Source organism: Tyto alba, unplaced genomic scaffold, assembly GCF_018691265.1.
Source record: "Tyto alba isolate M040663 unplaced genomic scaffold, T.alba_DEE_v4.0 Super-Scaffold_16, whole genome shotgun sequence".
Classification (NCBI taxonomy): Eukaryota; Metazoa; Chordata; class Aves; order Strigiformes; family Tytonidae; genus Tyto; species Tyto alba.
In genome coordinates, this window is record NW_024881278.1 from 20,230,182 (window position 1) to 20,246,238 (window position 16,057).

General features: G+C 38.5%; 1 protein-coding gene across 3 annotated transcripts in view; it reads left to right on the forward strand.

Moving 5' to 3' along the window:
- Positions 1-16,057, forward strand: part of KCNH1 (potassium voltage-gated channel subfamily H member 1) — a 185,562-nt gene that overhangs the window by 25,187 nt on the left and 144,318 nt on the right. For all 3 annotated transcript variants that reach the window (XR_006165065.1, XR_006165064.1, XM_042789835.1), the window contains exons 5-6: positions 7,734-7,852; positions 15,227-15,619. Coding sequence is in view for 1 of the 3 variants with exons in the window: in XM_042789835.1 (XP_042645769.1) it covers positions 7,734-7,852; positions 15,227-15,619 (512 nt within the window). In the remaining 2 variants the exon portion in view is untranslated. The remainder of the gene's footprint in view (positions 1-7,733; positions 7,853-15,226; positions 15,620-16,057) is intronic.

Here is a 16,057-nt window from a genome sequence, read left to right on the forward strand (position 1 = left end):
CCTGTCAGAAATAGACCTTTCGTACCCATATGGAGAATTACAGAGACTTGTGTCCTCTGGGGTAAAAAAAAGACGTAAGTTCTCCTGTTGTTTGCATTTTTGTAGTATTTAATAATATTTGTAGTATTAAATTAAACAGGAAACTTACTGTGAAGGTGAACTGATTTACATCTATCCTCAAAATGTTATTCTTTAAAAACATAGTTTCTCAAAGTGGAAACACCTGTTCCCATGAAAAAGGAAGTACAACCTTGACAAACATACCCTCTTCCAGGCTATGTGGGTTATTTTTTTTTCTATTTTTAATGCTATTTGTTTGGCTCTTCACTGCTTTAATAAAACTAAAAAATGTATCTTGTTGGAAAGGTTGGATCTACAGTATTTTTTTTTTTCTCTGCTTAGTGGTCTTCACTGTATCTTGATGAGCACTGCCAGCAAAGATAAATGATGCAGTAAAGATGGCTCTTGTTTATTTACTGGGAGTGAAGGCCCTTGCTTCATTTAGCTGATTAACAGGACTTTCAGTCAGGGGTGGTAGCTGTGTCTTTTCTCCTTGCTTTCACAGAAGATCCTTAATGTGGCAGTGATACGCACTCTTGTGAAAAGAGTTTGTCCTTCACTTTCAACACAAGGAAACACAAACTTTTCTGTTTTCAAGAGAAGTATGCTGAAGGAAGGGAATGCTATTTTTTTTTTTTTTTTTAATTTAAAAATCCCCTTTGGATCTTTCAATCATGCTGTTCTTACAGTGATCATTGTAATTCTTAGCAGTTCCATATCTAAAGTAATATAAGCACTAAACCTATATGTAAGTGCACCAACTTACAGAGGAGTTAAGCAGATAAGCAGAATTTCTTCATCTGGCCTGTGGAAACTGGCTAAGTGAGTAACAAAAGTTGCAGACAGAAGAGTTGGCTGTATTTAGACGCTACTGATTCACAGCTCTTTACTCCTTTCCTGAGTTCTATGGCTTAATGTACTGAAGGGTTCATACACTAAATGAATCTTCCAAATATTCTTTCCGAATCTCCTAAAATTAATGAAGTTGCACCAGTTTCATGCTGGTAAAGAGTTCTCTGTCACTGTATACACAAATCAAACATGATATAAATGACACCGCACATTCTGTTCTAATCCTTAATTTATCCCTTACAGCTGCCTTTCTTCTGTAAGTTAGTTGCTATAGGCTAGCTTTGGAATTCTGTTGCATGCATCTCAGGAGGTGATACTGTATCAGTCACTTGATGGCTGGATGAGCAATTTCTTGAAAAAGACGACCTGATTTGTCAAACAATTAAAGAATATTACATGCATTATTGTGTCGTAATATTAGATCACATTGTGCAATTGTATACTGTGAGGGAGGAAAAAAGGCAGGTATGGCGTGTCAGACATTGTCTGTAGTGGGCTCTAGAATTCATGGAGGGGAAAAATATTTCTGGAAGATCTAAAAGAGGTAAAATTGTATTAGCTTATTCTAAGAATCATTACTTTTGCAGACCTGAGCTGTGAAGATGACATATTCTTCTCACTATGTACAGCGTTACATGGGAATTTTGTAACATGCTTTTGAAGGATAGCAATTTTCATAGGAATGTTTCTCATACTCTAAAACTAAAACTGAACTCCCAGTCTGAAAACCTAAAACTGTGAACTTAGAGATTTATTGTTGCATTGAAACAATTGAAAACTGATCGATAAATTATTTTTTCCTTCTTTCACCTTCGTTCAACTTTTATCAACTACTTTTCTTTTACTGTGTTTATATGTGAAATCAGTTTCCTGTGCATATGACCACTTAATATGTAATAGGCTGCTTGAAAATGCTGATGTTTTGTTAATATATGTGCTATTTGCATATTTCCAGAGTGGCACGGCATAAAGTATTTAAGTTTTCCAAAATGAATGCCTGTATGTCTATGTGGAGAAAAATGTTATGTAGTACAACAACGTGACCAATTTAAAGAGCAAATAATCTGCCAGGCTAAACCTGCTTAGCTGTGGTATATCTTAGTTTTCTATCACCTGCTGGCAATTTCAAGCCTGTTTGTTGAAGCTGCAAATGGTGTAGTAACTCCTTGAATGGAAAGTGTTGAGCTCTAATGACAGGTGTTTGATCTGTGCACAAAAATGAATAGGCACCTTTTATCCAAAGGTGACTCAAAGAGATAGAAGGTCCCAGTACCATTTTTCATTCTTAATATTTTTTTTTTAAATTAGTAATATCAGATGTTAGAATAGATGAAACAAAAAAGTATTTCTGAAGTCATGTAAAAAGCAGACTTGTAATTGTAGTCTTTTTTAATTGATTCAGATAATTCATAAGATGTTTATTTTATGACTGCAATAGAAGTTAATAAATTTGCTTTTAAGTGAAGCAGCTTTAAAAATAGTACATTCTAAATAAAACAACTTAAAAATAGTGTGTCAGTGATGCTGATATTTTTAAACAGCCTCTTTCCATTCTTCCCTGCATACTTGCCTCTTTAAAAAATCAGGAAAAAATAGGTTTACTTGAATAGAAGTAGGCAAAATCAAACTATAGCATAGCTAAATTTGGCTTGTGAAGTGATAGGTCACCTTCTTAGCTGAATTTTAGAGTATATGCTATATTTGGAACTCATGCATTTTGTCTGTATATGTCTTTTTTGGTTTGAGATCTAACATACCAAGTATGAGATGTTTGAGAATAGTATATAAAGTGGAATGCATCACTTTGAGAACAGTAATTTTTGCAGACAAATAGAATTTGTGCTTGCACTCTGAGTATCTAGTAAGAAGTTTTCCTGAGCAGGTTTTGCATGTATGAATACAATGTGAACATATTCAGATACATCTATGCTGCTTTACACAAGTTTAGAAATTATCCTTTGGATCCTAATTTTTGCTTTTGAAACTTTGTTTTTATACAAAAAGGTGATCAAATTCAGCATCACTGCATCCTACAGGAGAATGGTTGTTAGCCTCCTAGCTATCGTAACCTCCTGTGCTTTGTAGCAATCATCAGTTATCATCTCCTCTGCAGAATAAACTTTATTTCATTTTGCAGCTAAGCTGTCCTTTGCATCACAAGCAGGGTTACACAAAAACTAATGCTTTGATTGCCTCCTTCATCTTAATTCAGGGAGAACTCCAAGTGTTTCCTTTTTTTCCCTTTTGTTTCTGTATTTTTTTTTTTGTTGCTGTCTAAATTTTTGTTCTGCTTTTAAATATGTATTTATATGAGCAGAGCCAGTGTTTGAAATATTTTGATTAAGTTATACTCTACTTTCATCTAGATGAAATGTTTTCTTAAAAAGACAAACAAATGAAAGGGAAGTGGTGAGTATATTAAAAAAACTTTGGTATGCTTTCCAAGTACAGATGGAAAATTAAGACGTTTTTAGTCATGAAGTTTCAAAAGGAAGGAACATTAAGACTGCAGAGAGGCATGATGGATGTAAGCAAGGATCTCTAATGTGTAAGAAAACAAAGGTGGTTTGAGTGGAGGCAAGAACTGCTAGAATCCTGATTTACTCACATTTATACAGTTCTGTGTGAACAATAGACTTGTGACCAAACGAGCTGATTCTCTAGTAGGCAGTGGCTCCTTGTTCTAACTCTAGGGCTTGTGTAAGTCACAGATCAGCAGCTTGATAACAAGTGTTCTGTAACTGTCACAGTTCCTAACGTTTGAATTTACAAGTCATCATGATCAAATTGAGGAGAGTGGTAGGAAACAAATAACTACCTACAAATAAATAACAAATGTTGCTGTGGATTGAGTATCAACAGATCATGCTCACCTCAAAATACAGAAAATTGGTTTCTTCAGCTTAAGAGCATTGTTAAATGAAGCTGCATCCCTTAAAGAGGAGAAGTCTCGATAAGTTGAACATCACATCACAAAGGTGTATTTCAATGTTATGTTTCCCCATGAAACAAAGCTCACAGGGCTGTTTTTGTCCCTGTTGCAGGCATCTTGTCCTCTTGGGTGTTTTCAGAAGCAGCTTCTATTCAGTTTTTTGCAACAAAATAGTGGAAAACTGAAAAAGCATCATGGAATGCAGGACAGCTGAAGTCGTTGTTAATCTTGAAGGCTCTTCATCCTTTGGAAGCTGGAGATGTTTTAGTGCCGTCTCATTGCTTTGTACCCTGCATGAAATTTTCTCCAGAACTGAAAAAGGAGACCAAACAATGATAAAAATGCATTAGAATCAAAGATAGAGGCACAGGCAAGCAGAAACATGTTTAGTTCCTGAATTCCAAGCTGTCTTCTCTGCTATGTGAGCTCTTGTCTGTTTGAAGAATATATACCCAATACGAGAATCACCTAGGGTCATTAGATTTCCATTTAATTTATATGTTCTCTTTCTAGAGGAAAAGAATGGATGTAGGGATTTATCAACTGCTTGCGTTGGAAGAGAACTCCTAATCTGTATCATCTGGTCCTCCTGTCCTAGCAGGACTAACATCAATATATTCTGACATCATACTGAAACCTAGTTTATTGTCTTGGAAAGCTCCATCGTCTTCCTGTAATCAGCTCCATGACCCTTAGAATTTAATGTTTATGCTCTCTCCCATGACTTAAGTTCATTATATGACCTGTCTTCACTGGATAGATATCTCACTTGCTGTAGGCTCTGTCTGTTCTTAGGCTTCTGGAGGAAAAATTGCAATAAATTCAACAGGTACTGAAGTATTTTCAAGCAGTATTGGAGGGGTTATCATTCAGTAGGATTAGTACTGACGTTTTTTCTCATTTTAATTTTTTTTTCCTATGTCACAATCTGCAGGTCTACTGTAATTATTCTTTGAAGTTCCCACATTTTTATCTTCCTAAATAGGCAATACAAGGAGGAGACTGTTCCATCCTAAAGATGAGATTCATACACCTGGAACATTTGCACAGTGATTCAGTGCCTGGTTTTAGTCATATCATCACACAGTGTCATGTGCAACTCCAGGCTGGGCTCCCATGTGATGTACTCAGTGTATGGAGATAGTTAGGGTATGTACTCCCAGTCTGACATTTTCAGGTCAGCACTGGTTCAAAAAGTCAAGATGAAAATCTTTGCTTCTTGACACACTCTCTTGCCTATAACAGCTATATTGTTTTCAGATCAGAGTTTGGAGTATACGGTGAGAGATCTAATGTTTATGGGAACAGTTCTTTTGGGTACCATTTTGGCACCTAGAAATGAGATTTGCAACATGTAGGGCAGGGGAGTTGTTTATAGGAGATGCTGAAGACAGGGCAATGAGTTAAGCTGTACTTTTCAAGAGATGACTCCTGGGAAAAGGGAGAGTTACCCGAAGGTGCTCAGCATTCATAGCCACAAATCATGCCACAGAGATGTCTGTCAGTGCTTTTGTGCAAGAAAGCGCAGGTGAGTTGCTTCCTTTTCGTCCTCTCTCTGTTTATGCCTGAATAGCCCAATTCTTAGAAAACTTGATGGCAGGAATAAACACTGAAAGTTTGCCCTCAGGTATAGAACCAAATTTTGAATCCTTCAGGAAAATGACCTACCTATCGGTCTGTTTTGTGTTAGTAAAAGGGGCTAGCTGTTGTCGTTCTTTTTATTTTTTTTTTTTTTAACCAGCCCTGTCGGGTTGCAGCCGGCGCGGTGCGACCTTCGCTTCAGCACCATGGCCAGCACCGGGGGCGGCCGCCCCGCCCCGCCCCGCCCCGCCCCGCCGGGCCCCGGCCGCCCCCCTCCCCGGAACCTCCCGGGAACAGCCACAGCCTCCCGGAACAGATCCCCCTCGGCAGGCAGGGTTTATGTAACTGAAAATATACCGATGCTGATGGTCTTCTCCCACGGTCCTGTAAAACAGAGAGAAAACTTTGGTGCTGGCATATAGGTTCTGCAGAAACAAAGTTTTAAGTTGGTGTAAATTACTGTAGCTGTGTTGGCTTTACAAAGGCTGGTCTGATTTATATCACCTGAAGATTAGCCATTATGAATAGTTTCTCCCACCTAACCCGTTCTTTTAACCTCTACTGCCTCTACTCGGGTTGTAGTAAGGCCTCCAAGCCTTGGCTTATCAATTGTAGTCGGATTTCTTCATGTACAGTAGAGGAAGAATAGTCTTTATAACTGTATCTTTAAAAAACCTGAAAACCACCAAAGCCTACCACGTTCCATGGAAACGTATTGTGAGAAATCAAGTGCTTTGGGTCAGGTTTATAACAGATGCAAACTGACCTCACTCGAGGTTCTGTCATGTTGATTTATTTCCCTGAGAAATAGGCCTTTAGTATAGTAGCTAATCTTGAATGGATTTATCAGGAAAGATCTGGCTTCCTGGATTGAAATAGTTCAGTCTACTTGTTGCTGAATACTGCCCGAAAGTGTTGGCTAATTCTACTCAACTTGGCTATTAAATTACTAGTGACAGACTTGCTTTAAAACATGCTTTAAGGCATAAGAAAAGTCAGTTTTATTCTTGATTTTGGAGAGATCCAATGAATTTGGTCCTTCCCTTTAATAAATGAACCATTTTGCATATTTGTGCAGGAGAAAATGTTAAATTTTCTTTTCAGGTCTGCTCTGGAAGATCTTGTTCAATACCAGATCCATGCAATTTGTTTATTTTTTGTGCTTACCTCTCAAATTAGTAAATATGTTCCTGCAGGCTCCATCAAAGTGAAATGTCAAGCAAGGATATGTTCAAAGTACTGGCCAGTTTTTTCACCATGCATATTCCTGTACTTGTCACAGGTCACTTGCAAGCTAAACTTCAGGCTGGTCTTTAAAAACAGTCACCGCTAATAGTATAATTTCTTTTGGTGATAAAACCATAGCGTGGAGGGAACTTCTTCCAGAACCAGGTTCTCATTAAGAAATAAATCTTCAAAGTGCTGGGCATCTTCAGTTGGAGTAGGAGGTGAGACTGCTCAACAGTTCCCAGGTGGTGCTAGCATTTTTCAAGACTGGGACTAAATGCACTCATATTTTCCTTTCAGGGTACCAAAAATATCCAGATGTATACTCTGCCTGACTTTAAGTTATGGCAAAGTACAGCTCATAAAGGTTATGGTTGTAACTAGCTCTTGTGACTGTCATTCAAGGTCTTCTATTTAGAGGGGTATTTGAAATGACTGCAAAAAATATTCTGAATTAAAATTCAGCATATGACTTCTCTGCCAGAAGCTGCTAAATGTTTTATTAGAGTTTGAGAAAATCTATTTGTATATTTCCCTGTTTTGTTTGGAGAGGATAAAATTAATGATTTTGTTTTGCTTTGTCTGCTCTGCTTTTTATTATTTTATGTATATTTCTCTGCTTATGTCAGATCTATGCTTGATACATCTGAAGCAAGATTCACTTCTGTTACAGGCAACTGTAATTTTTTGTTGTGCATGATTCTAGTCTTACATCTTGATTAGTCTGTAGTGTCTTCTGCAGTGCTGTGAGATCCAAATCTGGCCATTGGATTTAATAGAAGATTATTGTAAAGTGGCCATTTATCCTTACAAAAGATGCAGTTCATGTGACAGCACTCTTGTAGAGCCACTGAATACAAAGTCACTGTAGTCATAGGTTTTATTACTTTACTGCCCTGACACCTATTTTGTGACTTGCTTTTATCTGGTACTTGATTAAATTATACTCCCTTGTGGTCAGTATTAAAGCAGATTGCTCTGGTTTAATTTTTTTTTTTTTTAATTTTAGTTCTAAGAGGCTTTATGTGATACATTTTCAGCTTTTTTTGGTAATGTGTATAATCTTGCATGTTTTCTCAAGGTTGGGGAAAGTTTGCTCGCTTGACCCGTGCCCTCACAAGCAGCCGAGGTGTGCTGCAGCAGCTTGCTCCGAGCGTGCAGAAAGGAGAGAATGTTCACAAGCATTCGCGACTTGCTGAGGTAATGTTTTCTTTACCTGAGGGACTGTAAAGAAGTGTTTTTAGCCTTTGTGGATATGTTGTCTCTGTGTGAGCCAAGCCTGTCCTCCTTGCCCTGGGAATCTGAAGCCTGGTGGCAGGCATGGGAGCTCAGAATATGGTACATGTGCAGTGAAATGTGTCCCATGACAGTGGCATGGAAACAGGGGTCCAAAAGAATTCATGTAACCCACTTGCAGTGTTGTGTTTTGTATCTTAGCAAATGTCTTAGGTTTTTTAATGTCTAACGTCTATAATGTCTTATAATGACATTATTATTAAAGTAATACTTTCTTACTTAGTTTCTGTTCTTCTGAGGATCTCAATGTTAGTAGGGTCTTGGACTATTCACTTATGTAAAACTGAGGTGAGAAAAACTCAGGCCAGTACAGAAGGAAATTCTGGAGAATGCTTGACACAGTTGTTCTCTGCATTCATTTATGTCTAGCTCTTTTTCAGTGGGATCCCAATCCTGCTTTACCAACTGGTTAAAACATATGTTTGAGTTACTGGTTTTATGGACAGAACTGCTGTAAAATGCCACAAGCAACACTGCAGACAGATTAGGAAAATGAAACCTCGTGGTTTAAGTAGACTGTCAAAGTGTTGAGAAAAGCTCCAGGGAGAGAAGGCTCCTTAAAGTACTTAGGGTTTTAGGGCTTTCACCACGAGGGGGAGAGACTGTCCCGTTTCCTGTAGCTGTCTCCTGGGCCGGTAGCAGGGTCTCCCTGCTGTAACAACAGCTTAGGGAAAGTTTGGATATGGTGTTAATAACAACACGGCACTTCTGTTTCTCCTATTGCTGTGAATGCCATGGCAGCAGCTGTGACTCTTGTGAATAATTCTTAATCTTCCTGTGTAGCTGGAGGTGTAAGCCATTGATGGGTTCCATGGGGTCTCCATATAATCAGTACTCTGTTAATTTTGCCCTGTATAAATCTTAGTTTCTATGCAAAATAAACAACTCTTGCCCAGGCCTGTACTGTTACCACATGTGATGATGACGTTCCCACAGATAGGAGTTTACCTATTCAGTTTTTAATACAGATACACTTGAGAATGGAAAACTGATTTCTGTTTGAAGTACAGAAATAATATAGCTCATACTAGCACAAAGAAGGAGCAGACATTCACATGGACTGGAGGAGTACTGTGTGATTATCACATGTCCACCCTGAGGTTGCTTTAGTGTCCTGGAATTTGGAATAGTCTCCCGCCTAATTTTACTCAAGGCTTAGCATCAAACAATCCTTCCTTCTCTTTAGATGTCTACTCTTGAATTTTAGCTCATGCTAAAATGTAGGCAGTAGAATGCAAGGCAAAGGGGTCTGAGGTTAGTCTGGCTCAGTAATCCTCAGTCTGGACATCAGTGACTACGCATTACTGAAACTTCTTGCAAGCTGATGTGCTCAACAAGTCTTTGCAAGTTATTCGAACTGGCACAGCCAGTTGATTCATTGCAAATAATAAAGGGCAAGTGTATAGTTTACATGTCTGAAATGAGTTTCTTTAATCGCTGACTGAATATTGCAGTCATTATTTTGAAAAGAACATTAGCCCCAACTGTGATGTTGGGTACCTCGTTGTATATCTGCCGTAATTCCACTTAAGTCAATAGAACTGTACTAGACAAACGCAGCGTGCAGATAATCATACAGACAAGCCCACTTTTCTTCCTTTGAAGACATAGAGGGTGCCAGTCTTCTTATTCTGGAAAGATCTCTCAATAATGTTGAACATGGGATCTCTAACTGTTCCCTGTTGTATCTTCAAATATTTTTTTTTCTTCTTCATCTTTGCTGTAGCCTATTTGAAATCTTAAGTTCAAATTAAAATTAGTCCTTTCTTTTCCTACTCACTATGGTATTTCACATCAGTCTTGTTTGCTTCAGGAGGCTCTTCATTTATTGCAATATTATTTGTGTTGCTCTTAGTTCTTTATCACTTGTATTTTTGAATATCTGAGGAGACAGTTGTGTCCTAGAAACTAAGTGGGGCGAGGTGTTGTACAAATACAAAACAGGAGCCTGCCACAAATGCTTACAATTTCTTTTATCGTTTATGAAATATTAGTTTAAGAAAAGTGTTAGTGACAAGCTACTTTGTTTTATCCACAGACCACGGATAATACAAGCAGCATCTGTTAAGCCTCAGTCTCTGATTTTTGCCAGTGTGTGTAGGTTTTTTTTAGCCTGACTTCTCTAATAGCAGTCATATGAAAACTGCTTAAATTAATTATGCAGTTAATGCAAGGGTGTTAGGTAGCTTTGAGAGTACATTTTGCAATAAAAGTGTAAAGTGATTGATGCATTTCTGTGGCTTTGTCACCAAGGAGCTGACTGTAGGAACTATTCTTCCTGGTCACTGCATACTGCACGTGTCTTCTGCACCTATGGTGTTAGCTGATGTGTTCTGTATATTTACCAGGCCATTCTGGGTAAATAAGATTGTGTCATAATTTAAAAAATGTGATAGTTATGAGAAATAAAAGCAGAAAAATTATAATGGTGCTTAGCAACACTGCTTAATAATGAAACTTCTGCCTTTTTTTTTTTTTTTTTTTTTTTTTTTGGAACCCTTGTTTACTAGGGACTTATAACTGCCATTAAAATCTACTTCAGGTTGAGGCTTAGCACCTAGTCCTTGGCTTAGGAGCAATTTGTGTGGGTGCCTGTGAAAACAAAAGCAAGGGAGAGCGAGAGAAAGCAAATATGTGCAATCAAAAACATGAAAGGGAGAGATTAAGCTGAAAATGAATGTTTGTGTGGGGCTTTTGTCCCCAGTCATGCAATCTTAAAGATAAATAAATCATTGTAACCACTTGTTGATGCACTTTTATGAGTCTTGACTGGTGATATACTCATCATTTTTTAACAAATCTAGGCTAAAATTTTTTTATTTATTTATGTTTAAAAAAATGAACACAGCTTTGTGAAACCCAGAATGAAATTTGTCATTTCTGCTCTTGAAATAATATTCTCTGGCTTTAGAGAGCTATTAAAACATCATGCATTGTTACCACAAATAGTAAATGCAAATACAACTATAGTGGCTGATGAACCATAAGTAATTGGAATAATACTTTCATTAATAACTTTCTGAAACATATATTTCTTTTACTGTGGTATAACTGCATAATAGGGAAAAACGTTCTAAAACCAGGGGTGTTTCAGTTATTTAGAAAATGCTAATAATGAAATATTTGTTCAGTGCATATGGGTGGAAGCTCAGCATATCAGTTTATATAGTTGTGTACATTTTATTCATGATTACTTTTATATTCATCACTCGTTTTTTTTTTGTTCCCCCCCCCCCCCCCCCTCCAGGAGAAGTACCTTTACAAGCAGTCTGAATCTAGTTAGTTCATGTGGGTGGGTAACCACACCTGACTTCCAGCAAATACTGTGTCTCAGGTTGGCAGCACTCTCTCTAGAGGCTGGAGTGCAGCAAGAGCACCTTGGAATAGGTCAGAAGGTACTTCTCTTTGCATCTACCCAGCCTTAGTATATGGTGCAGAGAGAGTGCGGTTCATCGCTCTTAATCTCCAGATGACCCAGGAGAGGTGTGTGTGTCTGGAAAGATGGTAAAGAAATAGACTGTGTTGCCCTTGGTGTGAAAAGCGGAGAAAAGAGCTCTCCTACCTTCCAGGGCAACAACCTGACAAAACCTAGATCTTCGTCACTAAGCTCTGTGGACCTCCTTCCATTATTTCTGTACAGCACTGAGCTCTCTTCTTGTACTTAATGCTAAAAGCACATGCTTGTTCTCTGACATAATTAAGCTTCATTATAGGTATTTTCCTCTTCCTTCAATGAAAAGAAGAATTTAGTGCCTTCGAAAGATCTGGGCTGGAAGTCCCAGAGGCTACAAGACTTTTGCCAATCTGTAAAGCAAGTTGCCTTTACCACGAAAGGTAGCATGAGCTGGTACAGTGTCCTTCTTCCATCTCAAGCTGTCTCTCTAGGAATGCCAGCAAGATGGAATGGTTTTGCAAGGTGCTTATTGGTGATGCAGTGAGAGGGAGCCAGGGCTAGAACTTGTCACCCCCACGCAAACAGAAGACTGGAGGTACCTCAGGCTTTCTGCAGGTGGCTTTCCCCGCCTTGCAGTACTCCTGCATTATTCTTTGATGCCTGTCTCCTGCCCTGTCCCTGCCGCTCCCCCTCCTTTTGAGATTCACACCCACACTGCTGGTGCACATCCTTCCACTGGAGACCAGCTAAAGCCATGGCCCCTGGTCACTTTAAATGGCCATTGGTAGAGCTTAACCAGAGACACCAAGGTGGTAATGGAAGTTCAAAAGACTTATTAATAAGGTCCCTAGCCATTCCGATGGAGTACATTTACTTTCTAAATAAAAAGGGAAGGAGACATCTATCCTCTTATTTTCCTGTACTGTAGCCTTTGAATCTCAAACAAGCTAGGGGAGAGTGCTTTGTACTTGGTAATGACATTTTAAGACACTGAAGCAGCAAAGTTGTTTATTTTCTTAATGAGTTGAAACTGGAAGTGTGTTTTTCTCTGCATTCAGCTCAGTTTTATATCTCTGCAGTTCCACTGGCTTTACTGTTTTTTTTTTTTTATTTACAGCAAAATAACGGACACCATAATTTAACCCCTTCTTTATTGCCAAACAGAGATTGTTCTTGCCTTTGTTCCTATTATTCATGTATATAGGAATACATTAGTACATTTTCCAGTAACTTTAGTTTGGGTGATGCAAAATTTCCACAAGTTCTTGGAATACAGAGACCATCAGTGGCCAAAATGGAGTGCGTTATACAATTCTCAGTCTAGAACTTACATATGTGTATATAAGAATCAAACTGGTAAGAACTAACAAAATGATTTTTTTCAGGGTTTCATTGTTGAAGTTCCTATGCTGATTAGAATGGTTACCAAAATGTTTGTCTTTTTCATATAATATGAGGCTAAAAAAATAAGCTTTAGGAGATATGTGATTGCAAAAGAAGCAATTATGTTTTCACCCTGCATTTAAGGGGTGATACAATCTCCCCACAGTAGTAAGATCTCAGTATTTGAACGGAAATCCAATTAACTGACTGAAAAATTTTATTACATGATAGAAAGTGCTTGGTTTTGCTGATCAGTTATTCCAGTGAGTAAATAGTGCAGAGGACTCTCCTTGCCCAGTGAAGTGTATTTCAGGCTTGGGGTCTTACGTTAGAGCTGCTACTCATGCAAATCCTCATAAAAAACAGTAGTAGCTCAGTGCTCTCTGACTAATTCAAATATAGCTGCAATGTTCAAAAGGGAGGGCAGGAGATACTTGCAATTGATATTGATCTTGGGCTAGAGCTTTTGTAGAGAAAAGACATCCTAACATTTGTTGCTGGGACTGCAAACAAGCCCTGAAGGGAACGATGCTGTGAGTACACACACTAACTCAGTACACAACCTATGCCTCTTCCAGTCACTACCAGTGAGTTCTGGGGACTGCATTGGCTGGCCAGTACTTCCTGATGAGATGAGGCTGCTTCCAGCTCCTTTCATCACAAGGCAACTTTAAAAAAAAAAATAATTTTTTTTTTTTTTGTTTAGTATGGAGAACCTGTGTGAATCAAGGTCAGGAATGGGAGAGTACTAGATACTACAGTGGACATGTCTGAGTCCTCGTTTGGTCTGCAGGGGTTCTATGTAAGGGAAAATGTTCCTTTTCCCTCACTGCTGTCATTCTAGAAACTCAGTGAAACAAAAATACTAAGTCCTCATTTTTTTTTCAAGCTGTTGGTTCCTCTGTGCTAACATGCAGGTGTCTCTGAGCAGGCCATGCTACTTCTTTTCTGGAGAACGTAGGGGACTTAAAGCTAGTAGGCTTACAACTCCCATTGTCATTTATACATGTGCAAGGGACTGTGGTCTGACAGTATCTGACCCCAGCTGGGCACAAGAGTAGGTGATTATGTGAGGCTCAAAGCAGCAGGGAACTTGATCTGAGGTTGTTTTGTCCAAGTAGGACTCTTGCAGCTGATTGTTTTCTTTGGTCCCCTTTGGCTTAATCTGTTGGAAAAAAGCCTACCCATCCACAAAAAAATAATAATAAAAAGCACTTAGAAATGTCTGCAGATAAAAATGTTCGTCTAAATAATTGACGTTAGAAAAGCTGAGATAAGGAGCATGAAAGAAAGGCATCCTCCTGTTTATAGCTATATTGTCTGATCTTTTCCATGAGAAGATGGACCTTTAATTTCCTTCTCTGCTCCTGATTGCTCTGAACTATGTGTAAATAAATGTGAAAAAGGAACCACACTCCTAAATAGCTGTCACAGATTCTATGAATCTGGCTTTAGCAAACACATCTCACTCAAGAAAACCTCCATCTTCCTTTCAGTTCTCACCTGTAACTCATCCAGGGTAAATTTCATTTTAAAATTTAACTTACCCTTATTTGGAGACAGGTCCTTCATGTTAGTTTCAACTTCATGTATATCCTTAGATATAAATAAACATATTCTTGTTCATAGGTATATAAAAGAAACTTTAGTTCCCAAGAATTAAATACATGATCATACTCTTTTTTTTTTTTTTTTACACTAGTGTGCACAACTGGAGAGATAGTAGACTTAAAATGGGCAGCATTGATCAAGATTCCAGTTATGCAGAACACTAGAAACGTGTGCTCAGCTTGAGGTCCAGGGTTTAGAACAGATGCTGACAGATCATCTTTGATGTAGCACTTTTTTTGAATTCAGAGCTAAATGCACTGTAACTTGTATGCATACCATTAGATAGTGAAGCCACTGATCATCTCCCAGTGAAAAGTTCAAGTTCAAAATGAGCTTATTGAGGATAATTATCCACAGGCTTTGGTCCTACACAGCTTAGAGAAGAGGAACAAAGGCCTGTGCATTCGTGATAGATTGTAGTATAAGACTATTTCAGATACAGTATAGCGAAGAGTTAGATAGACAGTGTTGGAAAACAATGTGGTCCAGCAGTCCTGGTGCTGGACTGGAACTCAGAAGTTGTGGTATTGTTCCTGGTTTGGCCATTGATTTCTGTTTGCAACTGCCTTCCTGCCCATCATTTATCTGTCTTGTCTATTTAGACTGCTGAAGGAGCTGTTTCTTCCCTATATGTCTTGGAGACACAGCACAGTAGGTTTAGTGTCAAAAATAATTAATGGCATTAAAAGAAACAACTGTTCTTAGGTTGATGCTAATTTGTTTAACAGAGTACTTAACCTGACTTGCTTACCATTTGGTGGTGATAAAATGAGTTAATGGACATGTATTATTATCAACTATTGTACTGAGCTTGAGAATCTACAATGTGAAAAATAATGTTAAAAAATTAAGTGTGTTTTCTTTTTCTCCCGAAATCTCTGTGACTACAGGTATTGCAGCTGGGCTCTGAAATCCTCCCACAGTACAAACAAGAGGCACCAAAGACTCCACCACATATAATTTTACATTATTGTGTTTTCAAGACTACCTGGGACTGGATCATCTTGATTTTAACCTTCTACACTGCTATTTTGGTCCCTTACAATGTCTCCTTTAAAACCAAACAGAACAATGTGGCATGGTTAGTAGTCGACAGCATTGTAGATGTCATATTTTTGGTAGACATTGTGCTTAATTTCCATACCACCTTTGTGGGGCCAGCAGGAGAGGTGATCTCTGACCCAAAGCTTATTCGCATGAATTACTTGAAGACCTGGTTTGTGATCGATCTGCTCTCGTGCTTGCCGTATGATGTCATCAATGCATTTGAGAATGTCGATGAGGTCAGTATACTAGTTCTACTTCCACTCATTAATTATTACTTAATGGCTGGGGGGAGGTGAGGGAGGGAAGAAAGAAAGATATGCTTTTAAATATATTGAATTAGCGTGCATATGTCCCTAGTAGCTGTCCTCAGCGCACAGAAGTTTGCGTATGGGTCCTAACCAGAAGGGCCCATATTTAACTGCACTGGCAGAGGCTGAGGTTTTTGGTGTCAGAATTTATTTAAATTCATTCTGCATTCTTGGAGTTTGGGAGGAACAGCAGAAGCAGATAGCAGAATCTCTGTACAACACTGAGGAAAACTGCTTCATCTGGCTCACCATGAAAAGCTTGAGTTGGTGTGTCAGGATAGTTTCTTGGGGCAGGGCTCTCTTGCTTTCACTGTTGACGGAACAGGTTATGTCCTCTAATGGCAATTCTTCACATGAACAATTGAG